The following is a 24,513-nucleotide window of genomic DNA, read 5'->3' as shown; positions in this document are numbered from 1 at the left end:
AATTTTCAAACAGGTTGAAGGAAAGGGGTACAAACCTAGATGTATAATCTAGATAGTTTTTTTTAAAAAAAAGATAAAATTAAGAACTATTACACCCGTATTGAACTCATATGCACTTTGTGACCAAGATTATATAATGAAACTGTTGGTGGCGGCGGTGGTGGTTATGCTGATGATGATGATGGTGATGATGATGATGATGATGATGATGATGGTGATGATGTTGATGATGATGACGACGAAGACAACGACGACAACGACGATGATAATGATGATGATGATGATGATGATGACGACGACGAAGACAGTGATGTTTATGAAAACAACATCAAAGCACTGATTAAAATTCATAGAGAATTGGATAAGAGAAATTATATTCTTTAAATAACACCTGAAAATAGAATTGAATCACGACCTGCAATTAGTAGACAACTTTAATCGATATATTAATTGGCGGGGCTCTTGACTCGCTTATCAAGCCGTACGATTGGCTGCATTGCCGTCGACGCGTGTATTATAATATTATGAAAGACGTAATTGCCATCCTACGATGAATAAAGGAAATTTATTTATTTTAGATTAATTTCCTTTTGTTCCCGACTTGACTCGAGGTATAATTTCTGATCCCTCTGTCAAACTTTGGTAGCGGGATCTCTTAAATCTGACGGAAAGCATCCATCACAGATAAGGATCCTATCAAAGGGGTAGCAAGCAATTTTTTCCCCTTCGTTTAACGCTTCAAAATGAAAAAAAAAGAAGAAATAAAATAATGCCCCCCCCCCCCAATCAAAAATAAACAGAAAACAAAAAACAAAAATAAAAATTAATAATACACACACATACACACACACACACACACATACACACACACAAAACAAAACAAAAAAACAACAACAAAACATTGGACACCCAGCTCTATAGGCCGAATGGATCTATTTAATTTTTCATTAGTCTTGCGGTTTTGAGCTAAATCAGATGTGTCTGAACGTAATTGAGATTCACCACCTCAAAACGGTCTGGATGAATTGTGGCCCTAAAAGACGCAGCGTGGCTTAGTGTTACGGTCTTTGCTTTATACCCGAAAGGTACCGAGTTCGAATACCCGCTGTACTGTGTAGCCCTGAGCAAGGTACATCGCCCTAGCTCAATTTACGGCGCCGCACTGCGGCTAACGCTTGGGTTATTATCATCATCCCTTGGAACCGACCATAAAGACAGATTTCCCTGTGGGGATGAAGAAAGGGAATTTATTTATTTAATTATTTTATTTTATTTAAAAGTGAATTTAGAAATAAAGTAATGAGAAATACGAACTATAACAAAAGTCAACACGAAGTAGGTAATTGCTGTCAAGGTAACAAACCTTGGGTGATTGTGTGTGTTTGTGTGTATGTGTACGTGTGTGTGTTGTATTTAGTGTTTATGTGTTGATTGTGTATTTAGTGTGTATTGTTTGCTTGTTGTGTATCGTGTATTTGTATTGTGTGGGCATTATTTGTATATTGTATGTTGTGTTTATCTTGCGTGTGTTGTGTGTCATTGTGTGTGTGTGCGTGTGTTGTGTATGTATTTTGTAAATATATACTTAGAACGAAATTGATGTCAGTCAGGTCTTTGAAATTATTTTTTTTTGCCATCCATGTTTATGAGTAATTCTCACTTAACTGCATTAGGATAAACGTTCAAGGTTACACATAGTTTTGTGTTTTGGGTCCGTTGTATTTCTGGACGCAATATTATGAGTTTCTTAGCCAAGCGCACAGCATCTCTAATATTGTTTGTGTATGTTTCGTGTGTGTTTTTGTGTGTATTTTTTAATGTGTGTTGAGCGTGTGTGTGGGTATGTGTTTGTGTATATTGTGTGTATTGTGTTTATTGTCCCCCCCCCCCCCCCACCCCGGCCATAAAAACAAAAACAAAAAAAAAACAAAAACAAAAGAACAAACAAAAAACAAAACAAAAAACTAAAACAAAAACACACAACGAAAAAAAAAAAAAAACCACGGAAAAAAAACAAAGAAAACTAAAACAAGTCGAATCATGTACATATTCAAAATATGTATGAACGTGTTTCTATTTGTTTTTTTGTTTTTTTATGTGATTTTTTGTTGTATGTTTGACTTGCCTCGGTGTTTATTTTTAATTTATTGATTTCATTCTTTTCCGTTTTGTTTATTTGTTAATTTTAGTTTTTGTGTGTATTTATACATGCATTTCATCATACCAAAATTATCGATTTGATGATGTACGTAGCTAGAATCCACTTTCTAAACATTTAATAAGATTAAGAATGGACTGTTTTTGTACGCCATAATTATAGAGAGAGATAGTTATTAATTATCCAATATACGTCATTCTGCTGTGCAATGATGACAAAACGCATATTATTCCACCCTTCTCATAGGAAAACCCTATTATTTCAAATACTCTTAAGTACACTTCGGGTACGGCAGTAGTGATCGTATTAGGTGAAGTAAGAATTCTGGATGAGATCACGTATTGAAAAATTTGGTCAGAAATTTCGTCCTTCAAATATCGATCGATTTAAATGACCCTCATCTTGGCAAGAACTTTCAAACCTGGGACCTCATGAAGTAGTTAACTGGTTGAAACGTTTTTAGAATACTTGAACTCTATTATTTAACATGACTATCTGTATTGACCAATAATAGCCCAATACGAGCAAATCATATTATCAAGCGTGATACATTTGTGTTTGTGTGTGTGAAGTCAATAAGGAGTTGTTTCCTCTATGATAAAGAGCGAACATTTCTTTGTAAAGTTAAGCGTTATATGTTGCTACTATTTTATTTTTGAATGAAATTTGGACAAGACCTGCTTACTCAAACTCTTAACGAGAAATAGCCGAAAATGCTGGGTCACCTCCAACCGCATTTTGACAGGACATGGCAGAACCGCAGCTAACATGCATAGATGGAATCTGAGAGAATCAGATGCATGCCGTCATTGCCAAGGAGGCCCTGAGATAATGGACCACATCGTCATCCACTGCCTATCAGGAGGCTACGAGACAGCCTATAAGGCAGGAAAAGAATTTGAAGAATGGATTAAAAGATTCAAAATAGAGGTGTAGCCATTCGATACTACTAACGAGAAAATCGTAGATCTACGAATTTTGGGCTCCATCTGCAGAGTTACATCATAAGCAAATTAATTTCAATAAGACGTACACCAGGTCTATTAAAAATGAAAAATTTGCGCCAGACCGCCAATCTTTAGGACCCTGGTGTGCTTTACAAACTTCCTGAGGGTAAATTAACAACATAGATAGATGGATGTTTTTTTTTTCTCTCCTAGGTTAACTACGAATTTTTAATGTTTCAAGTACGTAGGCAGGTCTGTTTGCGACCCACCGCGGAAATCCGGTATCATGTCAGAATGATGAACTAGAGGAAGGAAAAAGTAATAGACAAATATGAATATAACAGCTTCATTTTAAAAAAACCGACTTACCAAACACGGAACGTTTCGGGCTCAAAACCTTTCTTCAGCTAACATATCATGCTTATATAATGGTGCATGTTTCATCAATCTATTTGAATCTAGCCAGAGATTATGTCCTCAATTCTATCGGAAAAAAAACAAGAGAAAGAGAGAGAGAGAGAGAGAGAGAGAGAGAGAGAGAGAGAGAGAGAGAGAGAGAGAGGAGAGAGAGAGAGAGAGAGAGGAGAGGAGGAGAGAGAGAGAGGAGAGAGAGAGGAGAGAGAGAGAGAGGAGAGAGAGAGAGAGGGAGAGAGAGAGAAAGAGAGAGAGAGAGAGAGGAGGGAGAGGGAGAGAGAGAGAGAGAGAGAGAGAGAGAGAGAGAGAGAGAGAGAGAGAATAAACCATAAATATATCGTAAAATAAATGAATAATTGAAGTAATAAACAACGAACAAACAAACACACAAACAAGAGCGGAGGAAAAATGTGCTCCAATAAAACCATCAGTCCGCTGTCACGATAGGGGAAAAAAAAAACAATAATAAAAATAACATATGGATGAGAGGACATTTCTTCTGGCCCACTAAACCAGACATTGATTTTTACCCTTTACAAGCCTGGTATCCAATATGTGACTTACCGCCTCAAAATGGTATGACGGCACGTTGATTTTAATGCCAAAAATAGAATTTATACCAAAGAAATCTGAAACCCAGTTAAGTCCTTATGTTTTATTATTGAAGGAACGAAATTGACTTCACTCAGTTCTTTGTTGTTGGTTTTAGACAGCCATTTTGGAGATTACTTCTCACTGAATTTTATCAATCAGACTATAAACGTTCAAGGTTACACAGTTTTGTTTGTTGGTATTTTATATCCGGCTGGCGGATGTTGTGAGTATTTTACCTTAATTAACAGGTAGCAACAATTGAGGGTGGTAATTACAGTTTAGGCAAAAAGAAAATAGCGCAAGAAAAAAAAACAACTCAATAAAAAAAATCCAATAAACACCAAAGAACCCCCCCCCCCCCCCCCCCGCGAAAAAAAGAAAAAAAAAAAGAAGAAAAAAATAAAAACAATACAAAAAAAAACCAATAAAAAAAACCAACAAAAAACAAAAACAAAAAACAAACACAAATAAACCCCAAAAAACAAAGCAAAAAAAAAAAAAAAAACCCTTCTAAAATCTCAATGCATTTTAAATTTTGATAACAATTTTTTTTGCATCTGGTTCACCCCGATTTGGTACCGTTTTGGAAACCAGGTCACAGAGAGTTAGTAAAGGTGATTGAACTCATGTTCATTACAGCCCTACCCTGGATAAAACACGTATATTTAAACTTTTAGTCTAACGGGGTCCTTTGACCTCCCATGGTTGGCAGGAGGTCACGCTGTATCTTCTATCCCCCTATATCTGTTTTCCAAGTTGCTTTCTGTCTTTGTCTTGGAATGGGATTACTTCGTTTTGTCGCAGCCCTGGCTGGAGTCCTTGACTGGGAGGGAAACAGTCAAATGTATAGTCATAGATTGGGAGATGATCTTTTTTTTCCTTGTAAATCATCTCTGTTATGTATTGTTAGTTATGTATTCTGTAAACATTTGAGTGTGTTCCTCTTAGTGGGATCATGTGCTGTTATGCCTGTATGCAACTTTAAGAGATCTCAAACTAAGTACATTAATGGTATGGTCTTGGAATCTGCACCTGTTCCCTATTTGGACCAGTTACCCCTTGTCTTAATCTTTCTTGTGTGGTTTGATTATAAATCTAGAATATTTTCTATCCAATTTTCTTACTTTTTACTGGCGCTGGTATGACCTAAAAGTGCCGCAAAACCCTTAAAAACAAAATCAAACATTTCGTCAGGAAACTTGTTCTTCATCAATTTTTTTCAGCCTTCTATTCTGCATTATCACCCCCCCCCCCCCACCCCACACACACACGCACAGAAATACAGAAACACACCCGCACAAACACTCCCTCCTCCCTCTCTCTCTCTCTCTCTCTCTCTTACACACACACACACACACACACACACACACAATAAGCCTTTTTCTATAGCGTTAACACCGTAAAGCGCTTGAAAATTACCTCGACGCATGGGTTACACAGATTACAAGAACACTGCGACACCAAATCACCAATATTGAAACACAAGTAGCTTGAACAGGGCATCAATGGAGATTTAAAAAATTACATTAATTACATAAATCACATAATATTTATCGTCCGCTGAGTTGTGTGTTGTTATTACTATTGCTACACCACACCACCATCATCATTATCAACGTTATCGTCGCCGTCGTCGTCATCGTCGTCATCATCATCATCATCATCATCATCACAAATAATAAATCCCCATATATTTTATAAGACTTATCTATTTCATAAACGACAGCAAAGTGTTTTTTTTTTCAGACCAGACACACCCAGCTTCCAAATCCCCCCTGACCCTTCCCCAAACTCCGATAACCGAACTCGAATATGATTTAACCTTGTTGTAATGGACGCAATTTCGCGTTGGTCTGAGAGGACCTATTTAGTATTCGCCCCACCAGTGCCAAAGTCATGATCCAATTGACACAACACCCTCTGCATTGATAAAAAAAAAAAAGAGAGAGAGAGAGAGAGAGAGAGAGAGAGAGAGAGAGAGAGAGAGAGAGAGAGAGAGAGAGAGAGAGCGGCCACACTATCGACTGAGCCATCCAGCCACATAGAATATTTTTCTCATCATTATGGATACAAGTGCCCGCTCCACCATTTATTTTTTTTGAGTTTCTCTCAATTTTCTGTGTAAAACACTAGACGATAAACCACTTTACTTCCTTACTCTGGAAAAACCCATATTAAAAATCGAAAAGTCAAAACATGATCAGATTTATTATGTTTTTCTCCTCTGGAAACTGGAAACACTTTTATGCTCGTCGGAGGGCGTCCGATTGTTTAGAACCAGTTACTAAGTTACTATGAGTCATTACGAGGGAAGTGACGTCGCGACTGTTGAAGTGTACTGTACGTATTTAGATTTTTTCGGTGCTGTTATTGTCTGATAGTGGCTTATGCTGACAAATACCACGTTTGTTTAAAGAAGTTAACGGCCTTACTCTGATCGTATTTTAATACGTATATACGTTTTTTTAAAAAAAATGGACAGAAAACTCGTCCTTCAAATATCGATCGATTTCAATGACCTTCATCTTGGCAAAAACTCTCAAATCTGGGACTAAAGAAGACCTTTCATTTATTTTATTCAACATTTATCTTCCACAGTTGTGATATTTGATTGTCCCTACCAAATCCCCCCAAAAAACAAAAACAAAACAAGATGGCCGATCAACCACCACCATATCCTGGAGGTAAGCTAAACTACTTTACTATTATTTAGTCTTTCAAATCACCGTTTTCATTTTGGCTACCTTAAAAAATAATTCATTTTATATTGATTGATAAATACAACAATGATCTTTAACATGCTAAACATTCTTAAACCTTAGAATTTACGGACAGTTGTGGGAATTGGGTGGTGTTGTTTTTTTTCTGTTGTTTTGTTTTGTTTGGACAATAAATGGAAGGTCGTCTTAAATCATCGACATGTAGAAAAAAGGTTTATTGGCCAAAATCTAAAAGGAGGTCTGACTGTGTGTGTGAGATGTATCCGTCACGACAAATAAGTGCACGTCGACCCTTTTTTATCTCTGTCATACTCTTTTTTAAAAAAAGAAAACGGGGGAAAAAAACGAAAAAGAAAAATAAAGCAACGAAAAAAAAAAAAAAACTAAAACAAAAAAACCCCACAAATCTTTTTAAAACAAACAAACAAAAACACAAACAGCAAAAACAAAAATAACTAAAACTAAAAAAAAAACAAAAAAAAAAAAAAACAAACAAAAAAAACAAAACAAAAGAACCCCACAATTTTTTTAAAAAACAAAACAACAAACACACAAAAAACCAACCAAACAGCAGAAACAAAAATAAAAAAAACAAAAAAAAAAATAAACCAAACGAACAAACAAACAAAAAAAAATTAAAAAAAAAAAAAAAAAAACACACTCAAAAACAAAGATTTGAGAGTTTTTGACATGACAAGGGTCATTTCAATCGGTCGATATTTGAAGGATGAGTTTTCCGGCCAAATTTTGAAAAAAAAAAAACAAAAAAACAAAACAAAACAAAAAACAAAACAAAACAAAACAAAAAAAAAAAAAACAAAAAAAAAACAACAACATATTTTTAAAGTACGGCAGAATTTATCTGGTTTTCCATATGACTATTGTTATCTTTTGGCAATCAATTCTATCTAGTATTTAATGCCAGGCATGATTTTGATATCACAAAGAAGACTAAGCTGCCTTTCTATAACAAGAAATAAATTTTAAAAAATTCATTTTGGCCAGAAAATTCTGTTTTGAACAACTCTCGATCAAATTGGCCCTGAAAATAATTCAAACCTGAGACTTTTTTCATGTGGTTGCTTTGAGACTGTTTAACAAGCTGAGCTGAGGATCAGTTCTATTGATCGACATAAGAAACAACACTTTTTGGGCCGAATTTATTTTTTTGTTCAGAGTACTTACAGTACAGTAAACAGGTTTGTTGACATGGATTATCTTTTGATTCAGTACATTGACCCCTATCTTTGTCTCTTCGTTAACAATAATCATTATTTTGATATTGTGGCATAGAGGACATGCGTTATGTCGTGCCAGGAGTTTATCCGTGGACACGATCAGGGTCAGTCTTCATGATAATGCTATAGCATAACATACTGTTTTACCTTATATTATAGGTATTAGATTGAGCTCGAGTTTTTATTCTTCCTCTTTATCTAGTTCGACTTCATGCTCCTTCTTTCTTTATTTCGTCTTGTTTAAAATAAATAAAACCACCATCACCACGTCATCATGATCATCTTATTCTCCATTACCATCACCCTCGTTGTCCTGCTCCTCCTCCTTCATCATCACCATCATCATATTCTTCTTCTTCTTCTTCTTCTTCTTCTTCTTCTTCTTCTTCTTCTTCTTCTTCTTCTCTCTCTCTCTCTCTCTCTATATATATATATATATATATATATATATATATGTTCGCTCCCCCCCTCTCTCTCTCTCTCTCTCTCTCTCTCTCTCTCTCTCGCTCTCTCTGTATATATATATATATATATATATATATATATATATATATATATATATATAATAATATATATATATATATATATATATATATATATATATATATATATATATATATATATATATATATACACCGCTCCTTTACCCCTCTCCTTGGCAACCATAGAAAAATCGTCACAATCGTTAAGATCCAGCCATCACTTTTATCATTCAGATTTCTTTTGTAAATCACACAATTTAAAGAAAAATGTTTTATTATAGCTATAAAAACGTGACACTGTGTTGTAGAGTTATTAATTTTGCTGATCAATATTATGCATAGAATATATTTGTTGCTTTTTAGTTTGAGTAAGAAAAAAACATTTTTGTTTTGGGTGGGAGTGACATTTTGGGGAAAATTCTGAAAATGGCTGGTAAGGAAAGGGTTAGTATTAAAGTCGAGCACTTTTATTTCGTGGATTTTTGTTTTATGCCTATACTTGGATGGATGGATAAATATATGGATAGACAGACAGATAGATAGATAGATAGATAGATAGATAGATAGATAGATAGATAGATAGATAGAAATATATGGATAGACAGACAGACAGATAGATAGATAGATAGATAGATAGATAGATATATAGATAGATAGATAGATAGATAGATAGATAGATAGATAGATAGATAGATAGATAGATAGATAGATAGATAGATAGATAGAAATATATGGATAGACAGACAGACAGATAGATAGATAGATAGATAGATAGATAGATAGATAGATAGATAGATAGACAAAGAGAGAGGCAGATAGACAGACAGATAGAAAGGGATGTAAATGAATATATACATCGATACATAGAGGCAGGGTGAGAGGGAGGCAACCTAATATTTATGATAAACAACATTGACACACCCCATACATGTCATAACCAAAACACGATAAGGTTCAACGACACAAAATTATAGTAATAGTTATTGATTTATCACCAGAACCTAGACAAGATGGAGGTCGGTATAATAATATTCGACTCTTCTCCTCTTATACCTCTTTTGTATGAGCTTCATTATCATTGCAACTTTTCAGTATTTGTGACCGTGCCATGCTATCCGCGTTTCTTCCATAGCCCCATCGTGGGCAGGGAGGCATTTACTGTGTCTTCTATCCCCCTATATCTGTTTTCCAGCATGCGTTGTGTCTTTGTCTTGGAATGAGATTACTTGATTTTGTCCAGGCCCTGGCGGGATACCCTAGCTGAGAGGGAAGCAGTCAAATGTATAGTTAGAGTTTTGGGAGATGACATATTTTTGTCTTGTCAATCATCTATCTGTTTTGCACTGTTTTGTTTTGTTTAAATATTATATATGATTTGTAAACATTTGAGTGTATCCCTCTTAGTTGGCACCTGTGCTTGTGTCTGGATGAGACTTTTATGTATCTCAAACTAAGTACTTTGATAGTGTGCTATTGGAATGGACATCTTTTTCATATTCGAACCAATTCCCCTTTGTCTTAGCTTTTCTTGGGTGCTTTAATTGTAATCATAGAACTTTTTCCTCTCACATCAACTTAATTTTTACTGGCACTGATCAGACTGCAAGCGCCGTAAAACCCTTAAAACAAATAAACAATTCCTCCAGAGCGGAGTGCTCGATCCTCTCTCCCACTTCAATCTACTAATCAATCATTCAATCAATCAATCAATCATTTCATGACGAAACAAAATTGTTCCATCTCTAAAGCCGGTCTAACTCGACGACTTCTTGCTTTCAGTTTCTTCAATGTCTATTTGTCCTTCCATAGTTAACAGTGACTCCCTGTGGTAGGAAATCAACGAGGATTACATGTCTAGTGTCCCAAAACACTGTTGGCATAATTTTCCGAGCTGATTTCTCAGTTTTGAAGTATTTGGGATTTGGGGAAGAGGGGTGTCGCTATTCCAATGATTGTCTCTTCGACTCAGGTTCAACCCACGTTAAACACTACCTCTACAAAATGCCGGAGTTTTATAGACTTCATCAATGCGTTTAAAAATGTTACTCGAGGTTTCTTCTACGAAACAAGAAATAAAATGATAGCTTTCTGTCGCTTATGGGACATCCATGGGGGCAGCCATTTTGAACTGTCTTGACTTTGTCAGATTTGTCAGAATTAAAAATTTTAACTTTTGGTTTAAAGAGTAGGGTGAAAGTTCAATTGAGCCCAATATGACGTCACACGAAAAAGAAATGAACTCAGTAGGATATTTTTGTCCTATTACTTTTTGACACCCTCGTGAGGTGAGTGCCTGTTCGTAACAGCCTTTATTTCTACGAATTCAGCGATTTCTCCATTCATTTAACTGAAACAGTCACCGATATAACTATCGTATAAAGAGCTACCTCCCTTTTTTCTAAAAAAAAAATAAATAAAAAGAATTCTAAGTCTTGGACCATACGTGGTGCTTAAGGTGATTAAACATTTTAAAATAATATTTATATTTAAAAAATAAAAATATAAAATATGTCTTCTTTGTCAATTTCAATAGCATTCTATAAATCATGCTCTAATTTTAAATTCATATTTTAAATCTAAAACTACTAATTTTTCCGACATTGTCTTTCTTCGTACATTTCATATCTTATCATAAAATAGATAAAATGTGTGTCTGCGTCCTTTCACTCGTGAGAGTACGGAGAAAGTTTCAAGTTTCAAGGTTATTTACTCTTAGACTCTTAGGCTTTCACCAATAAATCAATGTCTGAAACGATGTCCACGTTCGCTGTGACATTGTGATGGTCAATCAGCTTAATGGCCGTCATTCCCAAATTCATTTCCGGGTTCTCCACTATCTATTTTTTTTTTTTTTTGCGGCATTTTTTATTTGATCTTATTTTACTTTTTAAAAATTCAAACAATCCTTCTACGGACCCTAACCAACAGCAACATTTAACATGGAGGACGTGACATGACGCCTGTTGGGCGACATTACATTTTTTTCGGACACTGTTAACGGCTTCTTTAACAATACTAGAGACCACCATGGTTGTATTGTTGATTAAATTTGATAAATTTCAAGTAGATCAGGATACTTGCATACACTTTGTCCGTGCTTGAAACATTTATATTCACCATTTGGATTGGGTCAGTCGTTAAAGCAGTGTCGTGATCGACATTTGATATCGGGATTTTATCTTAATTATTCTATTTTCTATGTAATTGCAAAAGAGGAAATCAGCATGAGATAGATAGATAGATAGATAGATAGATAGATAGATAGATAGATAGATAGATAGATAGATAGATAGATAGATAGATAGATAGATAGAGAGAGAGAGAGAGAGAGAGAGAAAGAGAGAGAGTGAGAGAGAGATTGAGAGAGAGAGAGGGAGAGAGGGAGAGAGAGCGAGCGAGAGAGAGAGAGATAGATAGATAGATAGATAGAGAGAGAGAGAGAGAGAGAGAGAGAGAGAGTGTGTGTGTGTGTGTGTTCAAGTTCAATTTCAGCGTCTTTATTTGCAAAAGGCGGATTGCCCATCAGTGCAGATTTTATACAATTATGTGGTGACTTTCTCCATTATTGTGTTATTGAGTTGAAAGATAAATGTTTAATAGTTGACCAAATTTGTTTTTGTTGGTAATATCTAGAATTTCTGATGGGAGAATGTTCCATTCCATGGTGGTTCTTTGGAAGAAACTGTTTTTATATTTGTGTATGTGTGTGTGTGTGTGTGTGTATGTGTGTGTTTTAGAGAGGTGGATGTGTTGTGTGCGATTGAGAGAAAGAAAAACACACACACACATAGAGAGAGAGAGAGAGAGAGAGAGAGAGAGAGAGAGAGAGAGGGAGGGAGAGAGAGAGAGAGGAGAGAGAGAGAGAGAGAGAGAGAGAGAGAGAGAGAGAGACCCAAGCAACAGCACTACAATCATTTTGTTAATTGAAAACCGACTTGTACAAGGTTAAATTTTGAATGAACGAGGATTATTTTCTTGCATTGTATCATAAAAACACATTTCCAAAATTCTAATCGTTTTTCATTCAATTGACACTGCTACAAATAAGTAACAGTCATAATGATACTTTAAATAAGTCAATGTAAATGTTTTCTATACAAATAGACGTTATCAACAAGATAGCAATAATAGGGATGGCTAGCCTCCAAGTCACACAGATGTATCAGACCACTTAGTGAAATATATCTAGTGTAGTATTATAATAAAATGCAACCCCGCATATATATATATATATATATATAATATATATATATATATATATATATATATATATATATATATATATATATAATTCTATTTACTACATTTGGTAGCCCATTGTATAAACATCACTTAGGTCACCCAGCTATATATCTCTTATTAAAGACAAGTTCGGCCACACAGGGGCACTAAACATGTTAAAATGAAACAATGAATAATTCCACAAAAATGTGCGTAAAAATTATACAAAGTAAAAGAGATACAAAATTAACTGGATGACCTAACTTTTACTAACTGTTTTCACTTACTTAGGCAGCCCACAAATTGCAATGGTATATTTCCTACGTTAGGAACTCCAATAAAAATGTGAGTTAGGTTACCCATGACAATATTTGGTGTTTTTGGATTGTTTATGTCTTTGCTTGTTTTTAAGGGTTTTACGGCGCTTGCAACACATTTAGGTTATATATCAGCGCCAGTAAAAAGGAAGAAAATTGGATAGTAAAAACATTCTAGATGTACAATTAAAAGGACTTAAGGAAAAAATAGGGCAAATGGGAATGGTTCAAATAGAGAACAATAAATGTAGATTCCAAGAACATTCTATCAGTGTACTTAGATTGAGATCACCTAAGTCTTATCCAGACACCCGTACAAGATCCCACAAAGAGGGATACACTCAAATGTTTACAAATCATATGTTAAAGATTTAAAAAAAAAAATAACAGTACAAAAGAGAGAAGATATACAAGGAAAAAAATATCATCTCCCAAAACTTTGACTATACAATCGACGGTTTCCCTCCCAGCCAAGAACTCCGGCCAGGGTCAGGACAAAACTAAGCATCTCATTCAAAGACAAAAACAGAAAGCAATTGGAAAACAGATATAGGGGGGTAGAAGACACAGTAAGTACCTCCCTGCTCACTATGGGAGGTCGGGAACCCCATCCCAGTATGATCGTTTAAAGCACCAACCAATTACATTCGAGCAGTAAATAACACACTTGTCTTAGGTTGATAGAAAATTGAATGTACCTACATGTGTAAGCATAAAAAAATTCTATCCAGACTAGTACCCAACACAAACGATAGAAGTAGAAGTATAAACGGACAGAGATAAGCACATTTATTCAACAAATGATGACGGTAACGACTTTGATTTTAAAATAAAAATTTATTAAAAACCAATATGAGATAAACATATATTTTAAAAATACGTGATGTTACCCATGAACAAGAGTTTGATGAAATTATACACCAAAAATACATGATTTATGTCACCCAATGGGTCACTTAATGCATATTTGTACCATAAACATTTAATGAAATTATACACCAAAAATACATGATTTATGTCACCCAATGGGTCACTTAATACACATTTGTAACATAAACAAATGAAATTATACACCAAAAATACATGATTTATGTCACCCATTGGGTCACTTAATACATATTTGTACCATAAACATTTAATGAAATTATACACCAAAAATACATGATTTATGTCACCCAATGGGTCACTTAATACACATTTGTAACATAAACAAGAGTTGATGAAATTATGCACTAAAAATAAATGATTTATGTCACCCATTGGGTCACTTAATGCATATTTGTACCATAAACACTTCATGAAATCATACACCAAAAATACACGATTTGCAATGTTACTTGATATCTGCCATGTATTTGGAAAATCTGACTTTTCCTTATCATACATAAAAGGCTCCCAAACCATTGAACCAATCATCACCAACATTGCATGGTGTTTACAATCGACATAAAATAAATGTGCTTTGTATGAATTTTTGTTTTGATAAAACATCTGGATGATTTTATTTTATTTTTTAAAAAGGTGAATTTGTTCATCAAATCCACTCAAAAACACAGATGCCATCATCTTTAGCATGTTGACTGCACGTATGTCTTACAGTATAATGAGGCAGTCGATACCTACCAGATGGTGGTTACTTTCAATATTTTCAATGCAATCATTCTTGTAACAAACATTATAAATATTGAACAGTTTTCCACTCTTAATTTTGTGAAAGACAAAGCGAAATATTTTAGACATTTGACTAGATATCCTGTCAACTTTTAGATGATTACAGGTTATCACTAAAAACAATTTTAAAATTCAAGACCTAGAAATTTAATTCAAGACCAGCAATTTAAAGAAAAAAGACAAATATCAATACACTTACAATTTACAGAAAATGTTTACACTGTTACATCCAACAGGGAAGGGTGATCCAAGCTTGTATATTATATATGTATGAGCATCAAAAACAAGAATTAATACACCTGTCACCCATCTTATGTCTTGTATCATATTTATGCTATGAACAGAAACTTCTGAACTTCTTTTTCTCGTTGAAGACTTTGTTTCTTACCAAAGTTGCCTTATTTCCATAACCTTCAAGAACTTTGTATTTTGATAAAAATTCAAGTACATCTCTTTTGTTGGGAAGACATCCTTTAGTTGAGGTATCTGTGATATATTTCTTAAAGTAAGAGTTTACAATATCGGACTCGTGATCAGACCATTTTGTATATTGACCTTGAGTAACGTCTGGTGATTTTTTGCTTCCATTTCCAGCAAGCTGTACATTTTGTTCATTTACTGTTGCTTGCTCAGAAAGATAGCTGGACAGTTCATGTTGTTGAGGTAATGTTGTAGAACAAATATCTGAGTTGCTGATTTCCCCTTCTTCATGTGAAACTCTTTGAGGCTGTGGTGTATCATCTACTGAGTTCAACAAGAAATTCCCCACTGTTGTGATTTCTGTCACTGCCAATGGACACTGGTACACATTTCTATTGACAGATTCAGAGTGTCCCATGTGACGATAAAAAATGGTCCTTTGTTCTTCTGGAATGTCTAATTGAGCAAACATGGTGGAAACTCTATGTCTAAACTTATCAGCAATCAGGAGGTGAGGCTGCTTCAGTCCAAGACGTTTTCCAACAGACTGAAGGCAATGGTATCCACTGGCATGGTCAGTTGATTGACCAGTGTTGGGAAACAAATATGTATTTTCAATAGAAACATTACAATTTATCCTCTCACTTAGAAGTTTTGTTATAGGCTCTATTGTGTCCATTGGGAACAAAACAGGAACAAGTTTTCTATTACCTTTGCCAGCTTGGTAGGCCAGTTTCAGATTATCGATCAAATATTTTTCCATTGGATCGTCAACATTCATAATTAAATTTGGATCGATCCAAGCACCTGTGATGGCATCTCTCTACTCAGCTAAAGTAAGCCTACTTAGCTCACCACCTCTTCGAGCATTAAACATGGTTATCCTTGACAAAATTATATTCCTCATGAAAATAAAAGTCTGTTTATCCCAGATACCAAATTCAGCCATCCCATTTACCATTTCCTGCAACAAGTATTTTCTGAAAGTTGAAATATCTTCTTCCAATGGCATGGCTGCTGGTTTACGAAGACCACCCCGTTTTAATTCACATTCTACTTGAGCTGAATAAAAGATAAAGCTCCAATTCAGATTGAGGACATCTATAAATCTGCTCAAATCTTGCTCTTTGTCAAATACACCTTTCATAACAAAGTACCCTTTCATGAGGTTGACTGCCTTCTTTAGAACAAATCCGATTCTCACTTTCAAACCGGCCTTTTGGCCATCATCTTTGTCACAAAATTTGATGACAACCTTTTCAAGTACATTAAATTGTTTGTAGTCCAACACATCTAGTCCCGAGGCATTTTTGTTTTCGGACTCTGCTCGTAATAAATAAATTAAGTTGGCAAACAGTCTCATCTCACCCATTATAACGGATCTTTCCTTTTTTACTGATCTTGCCCATTGTTTTTTCCCAAGCAACAATACAACTAAATCTGTTCTGCAAATCTCTCCAACATCATCTTTTCTAAACCTATCAATGACATTGGTCTTAAACTCAACAGCAACACCTATTTCTTTTGCACAGTCTGACAAAGAAGTCATTTTAATTGTGCCAGCTTGCAAAGACATCACTCGAGAACACTTTTCTTTGTGACGAAAGATATTTTTGCCATCAAAAAAGCCTAAGCAGCCAGAACACATTACTGTATCAGCATTGCCTTGGCGTCTCTCCCTTATTAAAGTTGCTTGCTTGTCTTTGCGATGAATTTCTGCATTTGCTTTAAAAACGCCGCTTTTTTCATGGTATCAAACATTCTGTTTTGCTCTTTGCTCCTCTGTACTGTGTTTTCTTTTATATGACGAGTGAGATGGGTTTGAAATTCATCACAAAACTTACACATTCGTTTTGGTTTCTGAAATGTAAATCAAAGAAAAGTTCATTGCCCAGATGATAATGCCATAAGCAGTGATTTCATAAATTCTTGAAAAAAATATCCTTGAGGACAAATCAGCTTTTAAAAATAATGTCTATTAAATAAATTAGACAGAGGAGTGTTGATGTTCAGATATTTATGAAGGGAGGTTAAAAAAAAAAGAAAAACATACTTATTGAAATCTAACCATCTTCCCAATAACTACCAAAATTTATAATGGCCACTTTCTAAATGCTCGACTCCCAGAATCTCAATCCTCTTACAATTGCACACTAATTTCTAATTAAATTTTTGTTATTAATTTTTTTTTTAAATTATGCCTTTTTCGCCACGACATCATAAGATATCGTCGCCTAGGCATTCCACAAAGGAATATAGATAACTCATCAAACAAGATGTCTGATGACAACAGGAATCACCTATGTTGTCCAAGTGAGCAAATTGGGGGTTAATAATCTTGCTCAAGGAAAAGAACGAAAGTGCCTGAAGCGGGGCTCGAACCCAGGTCCTTGGGGGACACAGTGCAATGCCTTAACCACTCGGCCACTATAATTCTATAACTAGGGGAATATAATTCAAATCTGATCCATCTTTTATACTACATGGGCTTTCATCACACTGGACGATTATTTCAATCAACACTGTGTACTTTATTATAGTTATTTTAACTTAAAACCATTAACAATGAAGAGACATTTGAGACAATTTGTGTAAATTTAAGTGATTGACATTGATGTTACTGAATATAGTGCCATGGAAGAGCCTGCGTTCAGAACATGCATTACATTACATTTAACCCGATCCCTAAAACCATTAGACAAAGACTGGTGGCAGGAGACATTCTATGTTTAAATACAGAACATCTCCAAAGACTTGCATTTAATGTATCTATACAGTTTGGCTCGACCGGCTGACAGTCTTCTTGATACAAATTCCAGTTAATGACTCTTAATAAAATCACAACTCTAACCTCCTAATCCACACTCATTAACACCTTGTACACCTGACAGTTATGCTGCTAGTAAAGCAATGCACCATAAATGTACCTTGCCAAGCAGATATTTAAAAAATTGGAGATATAGACACGATTTACTCAAATTGTTCCTCTGATGTTGCATAATCAAAACAGACGTTTATCCTTCCGTTAAAGTCAATTCGTCAAATAAAGTAATAAGACTAACCTTATTACTGCTTTCATTCCTATTTTCATTCAGTTGGGATGGTTCAAGACTGACTTCTTGTGGATTTGGTAACTTTTCATCAGGCCTAAAAACATATTCTTTTTATTAGAAATTTGATGTAAAATAGTAGTAATCAGTAATAAATATAATTCATAAAAAATAGATTATATAGCATAAGTAGATACCTAGTTGCTCCAATCATGATCAAGATAAAAATCAAGAGTTATATCCTATTATTATTATTAAACATGGAATATTTTAACAGAGGACACTAACATATACCAGAGTTTGACTTAAAAAATCATCATTTTAAAGAAATAAATCAATCATTTTAGACAGCATTTTTTATATTCCACCCTGTTCTCAACCTTATTATATGTGCTTTGTATACTGTAAAAGTGTATTTTATGTGACTTTAAGAAATTATATACAGATTGTTTGTGTCTATAGATCTTAGGGGAGACAGCGATAAATGACTGCTTATAATTATCATTTATGTAAATAGGATCTCATAGTGGTTTTTCCTACCTTATATTGTCGACTAATCCATCAGAATGAAATTCAACAATTTCAGATTCGCAATGATTACTTTCAGCATTGTCAATCAGCATTGGATCCTGAGAATGCAAAATAAAGATTGTTCACATCAGACAGATTTTTCATAGAAATTTGCTTACACGACTTATTAAGATTTGACATGTTTAAAGCAGTATTTAACCGCTATTCTCCATCAAAAAAGTTTTTGGATGTCTAACTCTAAGCCTGAAATTTGCTAAGCGAATGCAACAGTACAAGGTGATCATCCATAATACAAACACAGATGTTTGATTAAGTAAGGAGCTATAATGCAGAACAAATGACATGTTAAAGAAGAGGGCAGAGAGATGAAGATATGCTTTTCAATTAATGATGTTTTATTAGGTACCTGATTCCAATATAGGATCTTTTCTTTGAACCTCAAAGCTGGCAATTTGGAAAGCATTTCTTCCCCCTCATCCTCACTACTTGTTTGTGAGGGTGGTGCTGGAACAAACTGTTGATATAAATATAAAAGAAATTAAGTTTTTGATTGATTCAAATGTAGAAATGGAAATGTAATGGTGCCTGCCGAGTGATCTGATATTACAGGTAATGCTCTATTTAAATACGGTTAGATTTGATTAGAAAATAGGTCTCAATGTGACATAGCATTAGACCTAGGAAATGATGCACCATTAAAGTGAGAGAATAGGGAGAAGCCTCACCTGAGTTTCTGTAAAGAACTAGGACAGTCACCAATCGTAACAACTTTTATTTTAAAAATAATTATTGTCAAAATGTGTAACTTATAATTCTAATCGTAAGACTGAGTAGCATATCATGTTCAATAGCACTGGCTTTATAAGTAATAAGCATTGCATTATTATAGCATTTCATGTGTGAGAAAATAAGTTGTTTTTTTAATGGGGTTGAGGCATGGAATATCTAACATTAACATACACAGAGACAGCATCAAACAATGATAAATGAATAAATATTAAATACTCAAGTATAAAAGTATTTGAGAAGCTTTAAAACAAACATAAAAAATACATTTTATCTTAAAACAGTAGGCCTAGAATCTACTTCAAAAAAGAAACAATGTTTTCCTTCAATCTTACATCTGGGTCAATATCTCTGTCAGCAGAGGGAACGGGAGATGAAGAACTGGAGGGCATTTCTTGCTCAGCATCTTTTGTGGAAGAGAATAAACGTTTAGGATTAATTAATTAAGTACAAAATTAAGAATCAAAATGCATCTCCTCTAACTTATGTTCATCTTAATTGACATGCACAAAACTTTAAAGTTGGTTTTTGTTTCCAAGTTATCCAAGTTATTCCAAGCTTTCATCTATGTGGACGATGATGAATAACTTACATGTCATAATAAAAGTATGAGAATGAGTAAATGTGCATAGTCATCATAGAGCCTACTACTAGCCTAGAGTATAGAATATACAAATAAAAATCTTTAGTCTTGAGTCATCTATTATTATTATTTTTGTTTGCTGTCTTTTGACTTTGTGACACTTTGTCTCTCATGTTATCTGTGACAAACAAAACTGGCAAAGAAAAAACAACAACATTGCCTTCTCCTCTAACCTTTGAGACTAGAGTACAGTGAATGAGAATTGGTCTACATTATCATTCGTCTAGATAAATCTAAATCTTATAATTAAGTTCTAGAGAAAAAGCATGAGGCATGAGTATCTTAGTCTTACTCTTCTCTTACTTACCTTTTTGTCTGGACTCCAACATTAACATTCGTTGAATGCCAAGTTCAACCAAACGTTTGCTTCTAGTCATTGCCGCCATGTCGAAATTACTAAATGATGGAATTAAACAGATAAATGACTAGTCAACAAACGGACTGACAGACAGTCTACTGGTGACAAGAATGGAGAATTCCATGTCGAATACCGCAAATTCTGTGCTACTTTCATTTTCCTTCTTCCCCCGTAGTGCTTTCGTTTTGGGTCTTAGATTGTCGTAAAATAAAAGATTCGGTCAATTGTCGTAAAATAGAAAATCGCGATGCCATCGTAAGCTGGATGAAAAAAATGTATATCTTGAGGTTGAGACCAGAAAACTTACTTCGTCAAATTTCTGGTCTTGGATTTGTTTCCCAAAAAATCAGTTGGGTTGAAAAAAAAATTCATGCATTGAAATCGCCTTGATATATATCCGGACATGTGAGATATCATGTGTTTTAGCCTGGGTCACGTAAGTGACATTTACACAATGGGTGACATAACTACGAACTTGATTAAACACTGATATATCTTTATTAAGTGATTGGAATTCTTTTAAAATTGAAATATAGAAAGTAAAGACACAGACCAAAGCAATGCAGGGCTATGTATAGGCATTGCATCATGAGTATGAAAGATTAATGCGTTTGAGTTAGGTCGCCCGAAAAATGGGTGACCTAATGCACAAACCTTATGAAAACCTGAGTTAGGTGTCCCAAATGGCTACCTAACGTAGTATTTAGTAATATATATATATATATATATATATATATATATATATATATATATATATATATATATATATATATATATATATAAAGAAATGACCTATAGTGTGCGCTTGGCTAAGAAGCTCATAACATTTCCATCCGGAATTAAATATAACTGACCAACACACAAAACTCTGTGTAACCATGAACTTTTATAGTCTGGATAATGCAGTTAAGTGAGAATTACTCATAAACGTGGAGGGGAAAAAAAAACATAACAAAGACCTGAGTGACGTCAATTTCATTCTATCTATACTGTCTTGTCTTTTTTTCTCTCTAGGAAATGAAAAGACTTACCCACCCCAACCGCAGACCTACCAACCACCACCACCAGTGGCAGGCTACCCCCAGCCAGGGGCCTTACCATTGGCTCAGCCAAACCAGTCGACCACCGTTGTGATCACACAGCCTGCTACTAACTGCCCTTTGGTCGTGGACTTCGGTGGCATCCCGGTGAGAACCTTGTGCCCACACTGCAGAGGCGAGGTGGATACGGAGCTGTCCTTGATAAACGGTTCTATGTCCTGGTTCATGTGTGTCATCCTTTGCGTTATTGGGTGAGTTTTATAAATGTAATTAGATATCTCGTACAAGAGACATCTCTGCCTTGTTAGTTAATTCTCTAATCCTGTCAAGGCTAGATTAGTGCAATTCTCTCCTCTCTTCTATAATTAAAGATTAAAATAAAAAAAATAAAATAAAATAAGACAAAATAAAATCCCTTCAGGTAGCCCAGAACGATGCTGCAAGGCAGAGAATAAATAATCTGCATCGGGTTTGCTAATAGAACTCCACTGGCTTCCCGTTGAGAAACGTATAAAATATAAGATCCGTACTATTGTTTTTAAATCACTGCACTCTGATTGATTGTCCTGGATACATTAATGAAATGCTTAAATTCTACGTCCCATCCAGAAATCTGAGATCAAAGTATGATAATTACATATTTGTGAAGCCACAAATGACTCGCAAAATTGGCGAGCATACGTTTGAATATTCGGCACCCCTTATCTGGAACTCCCTTCCAAGATATATCAGAGACAGTAACGATGTAGACTCTAGAATTCTTTAAAAAACATCTTAAAACGTTTCTTTTTAATAATATGTAACACTGCAGAATTATATTGCTTTGTTTCATATTGCATGTTTGAGTGGTTGTATGTTTGAGTGAAAGTAGCCGTGTTACTGTTAAGCGCTTTGAGCTAGTTGATATACGGGGGAAGGAGCTATATAAAAACCATATTATTATTATTATTTTTAATTATTATTATTATTATTATTATTATTATTATTATTATTATTATTATTATTATTATTATTATTATTATTATTATTATTATTATTATTATTATTATTATAATATTATTATTATTATTATTATTATATATTATTATTATTATTATTATTATTATTATTATTATTATTATTATTATAACTATTATAATTTAGAATACTGCGAGCATAGCAACATCAATATAGAGATGGAGATGGCTTGGGCATGTTGCCAGAATGGAATGGAAGCAAATGCTCTACCAAAAGCAGCACTCCGTTTCACGGCTGATGGCAAAAGACGAAGGGAAGACCCAAAGAAACCCGAAGAAGACCCACAGATAAAGAGCTGAAAGAGGCTGTCTTAACCTGGAATAACATCGTTGTCCTTGTAGCCAACAGACAGAAAAAGAGTCTTTGATAGATGCCTTTTGTGTCGCATGGCTCAATGAGGATTTAGTTAGATACTTAGAATACGAAAGAACGATCTTTTATATAGCACAATATCCACTAAACGTGCACAAAGCGCATTACAAAGGGTCCCTAGCCAACAGCAACACTTAAGATGGAGGACGTGACATGATGCCTGTTAGGCGATACTACAATTTTTTCGGACAGAGACAACACTATTAAGAGCCAGGTACTCATTTTACACCTGAGTACGGTGAGAGAATGTGAGTAAAGAACCTTTTCCAAGGGCTCAACTATGCCCCGAGTGAGGCTCGAACCCAGGACCTTCCGATCCGAAAGCGAGTGTCATACCAGAAGATCACATAGTCGCACATACACGACTGATGTCACTCGAGAGGTTACAGTTGGGAGAGCACTCGACTCACAAGCAAAGGGACCTGCATTGATCCCGTCCTATGCAGTTTTCTTTTTCAAACTGTGTCGACCTAGTTGTGATCAAGTAGCTTTGTGTATTAGATATGGCTTAAAGTACTTTTTGCAATAGACGCATACTATCCGAAGGGTAGCAGGGAATTTGTTAACGCTTCAGCAAACGGGATAAACTTCGAGTCACTCACTCACTCTCTCTCTCTCTCTCTCTCTCTCTCTCTCTCTCTCTCTCTCTCTCTCTCTCTCCCACATCCTATAGTGTCAGGTTCATTCTTCTCTGGTACCCAACTCCTATAGTTCGGCTTCGATTCCCACAGGTTTCCATCTCCCACAGTCCCAGGTTAACTCCCCACTGGTGTGCACTTCCCTGAGTCCCAGGCTCATTCCCCACAGTTGTCTACTTCTCATAACTTTGCCGGATATTGTCGGGTTTCTTTACGAAACCCGCCGAAACCCGCCGATAACCATAGTCTCAGGTTCACTCCCGACTGGTGCCATGCTTATCAATCTGGAGCCTCTTAGAGCCGTTTGGTAACATCCGGCGGAGCCATCCAGGTGCCGTTTGGAACCGTGCGGTGGTCGTGTGGAGCCGTCACTCTCTCTAGCTGTATATATATATATATATATATATATATATATATATATATATATATATATATACATATATATATAATATATATATAATGTATGTGTGTATGCGTGTGTGTGTGTGTACTCTCTCTCTCTCTCTCTCTCTCTCTCTCTCTCTCTCTCTCTCTCTCTCTCTCTCTGCGAGCGCGCGCGAGCGTGTGTGTCTCTTTGTACATTTAGTTTTTCTCATTTTAAGTTATAAATGTCGATGTCTTCTCCGTCCCCGCCCATATTGATGCTGTGCGTTGAGTTTAAAAACTCAAAACATCAGCCAGCCGGATATAATGTACCAACACACAAAACTATGTGTAACTTGAAACATTTTATAGTTTAATTAATACACTGAAGTGAGAACTACTTCAATCAGCAACATATTACGTGCACACCGGTCAAAACGATATTGCAAAACGATTTCATGACAGTATTCTATATATATATATATATATATATATATATATATATATATATATATATATATATATATGTGTGT

At 35.0% G+C, this 24,513-nt stretch overlaps 1 protein-coding gene and 1 pseudogene across 2 annotated transcripts in view; one reads left to right on the top strand and one right to left on the bottom strand.

Annotated features, from left to right (window-relative positions):
- The window catches only part of LOC144974086 (cell death-inducing p53-target protein 1-like), a 30,869-nt gene that overhangs the window by 5,260 nt on the left and 1,096 nt on the right, over positions 1-24,513 (top strand). Inside the window, exons 2-3 of the mRNA XM_078916978.1 lie at positions 6,712-6,797; positions 21,565-21,841. Of these exons, the coding sequence (XP_078773104.1) occupies positions 6,767-6,797; positions 21,565-21,841 (308 nt within the window). The 5' untranslated portion in view covers positions 6,712-6,766. The remainder of the gene's footprint in view (positions 1-6,711; positions 6,798-21,564; positions 21,842-24,513) is intronic.
- Positions 14,950-20,714, bottom strand: LOC144972515 (uncharacterized; annotated as a pseudogene). The gene is made up of 6 exons (XR_013645372.1): positions 20,500-20,714; positions 19,885-19,955; positions 19,170-19,277; positions 18,773-18,861; positions 18,245-18,329; positions 14,950-17,042 (listed from the first exon to the last, which is right to left on the bottom strand). The product of XR_013645372.1 is annotated as an uncharacterized LOC144972515 (transcript).

The sequence above is a fragment of the Berghia stephanieae genome, chromosome 5, assembly GCF_034508935.2.
Source record: "Berghia stephanieae isolate SIO BIC M18660-M18661 chromosome 5, UCSD_Bste_1.3, whole genome shotgun sequence".
Lineage (NCBI taxonomy): Eukaryota > Metazoa > Mollusca > Gastropoda > Nudibranchia > Aeolidiidae > Berghia > Berghia stephanieae.
Note: the sequence above shows the minus strand (reverse complement) of the source record. Positions and strands in the feature narration are given on the sequence as shown.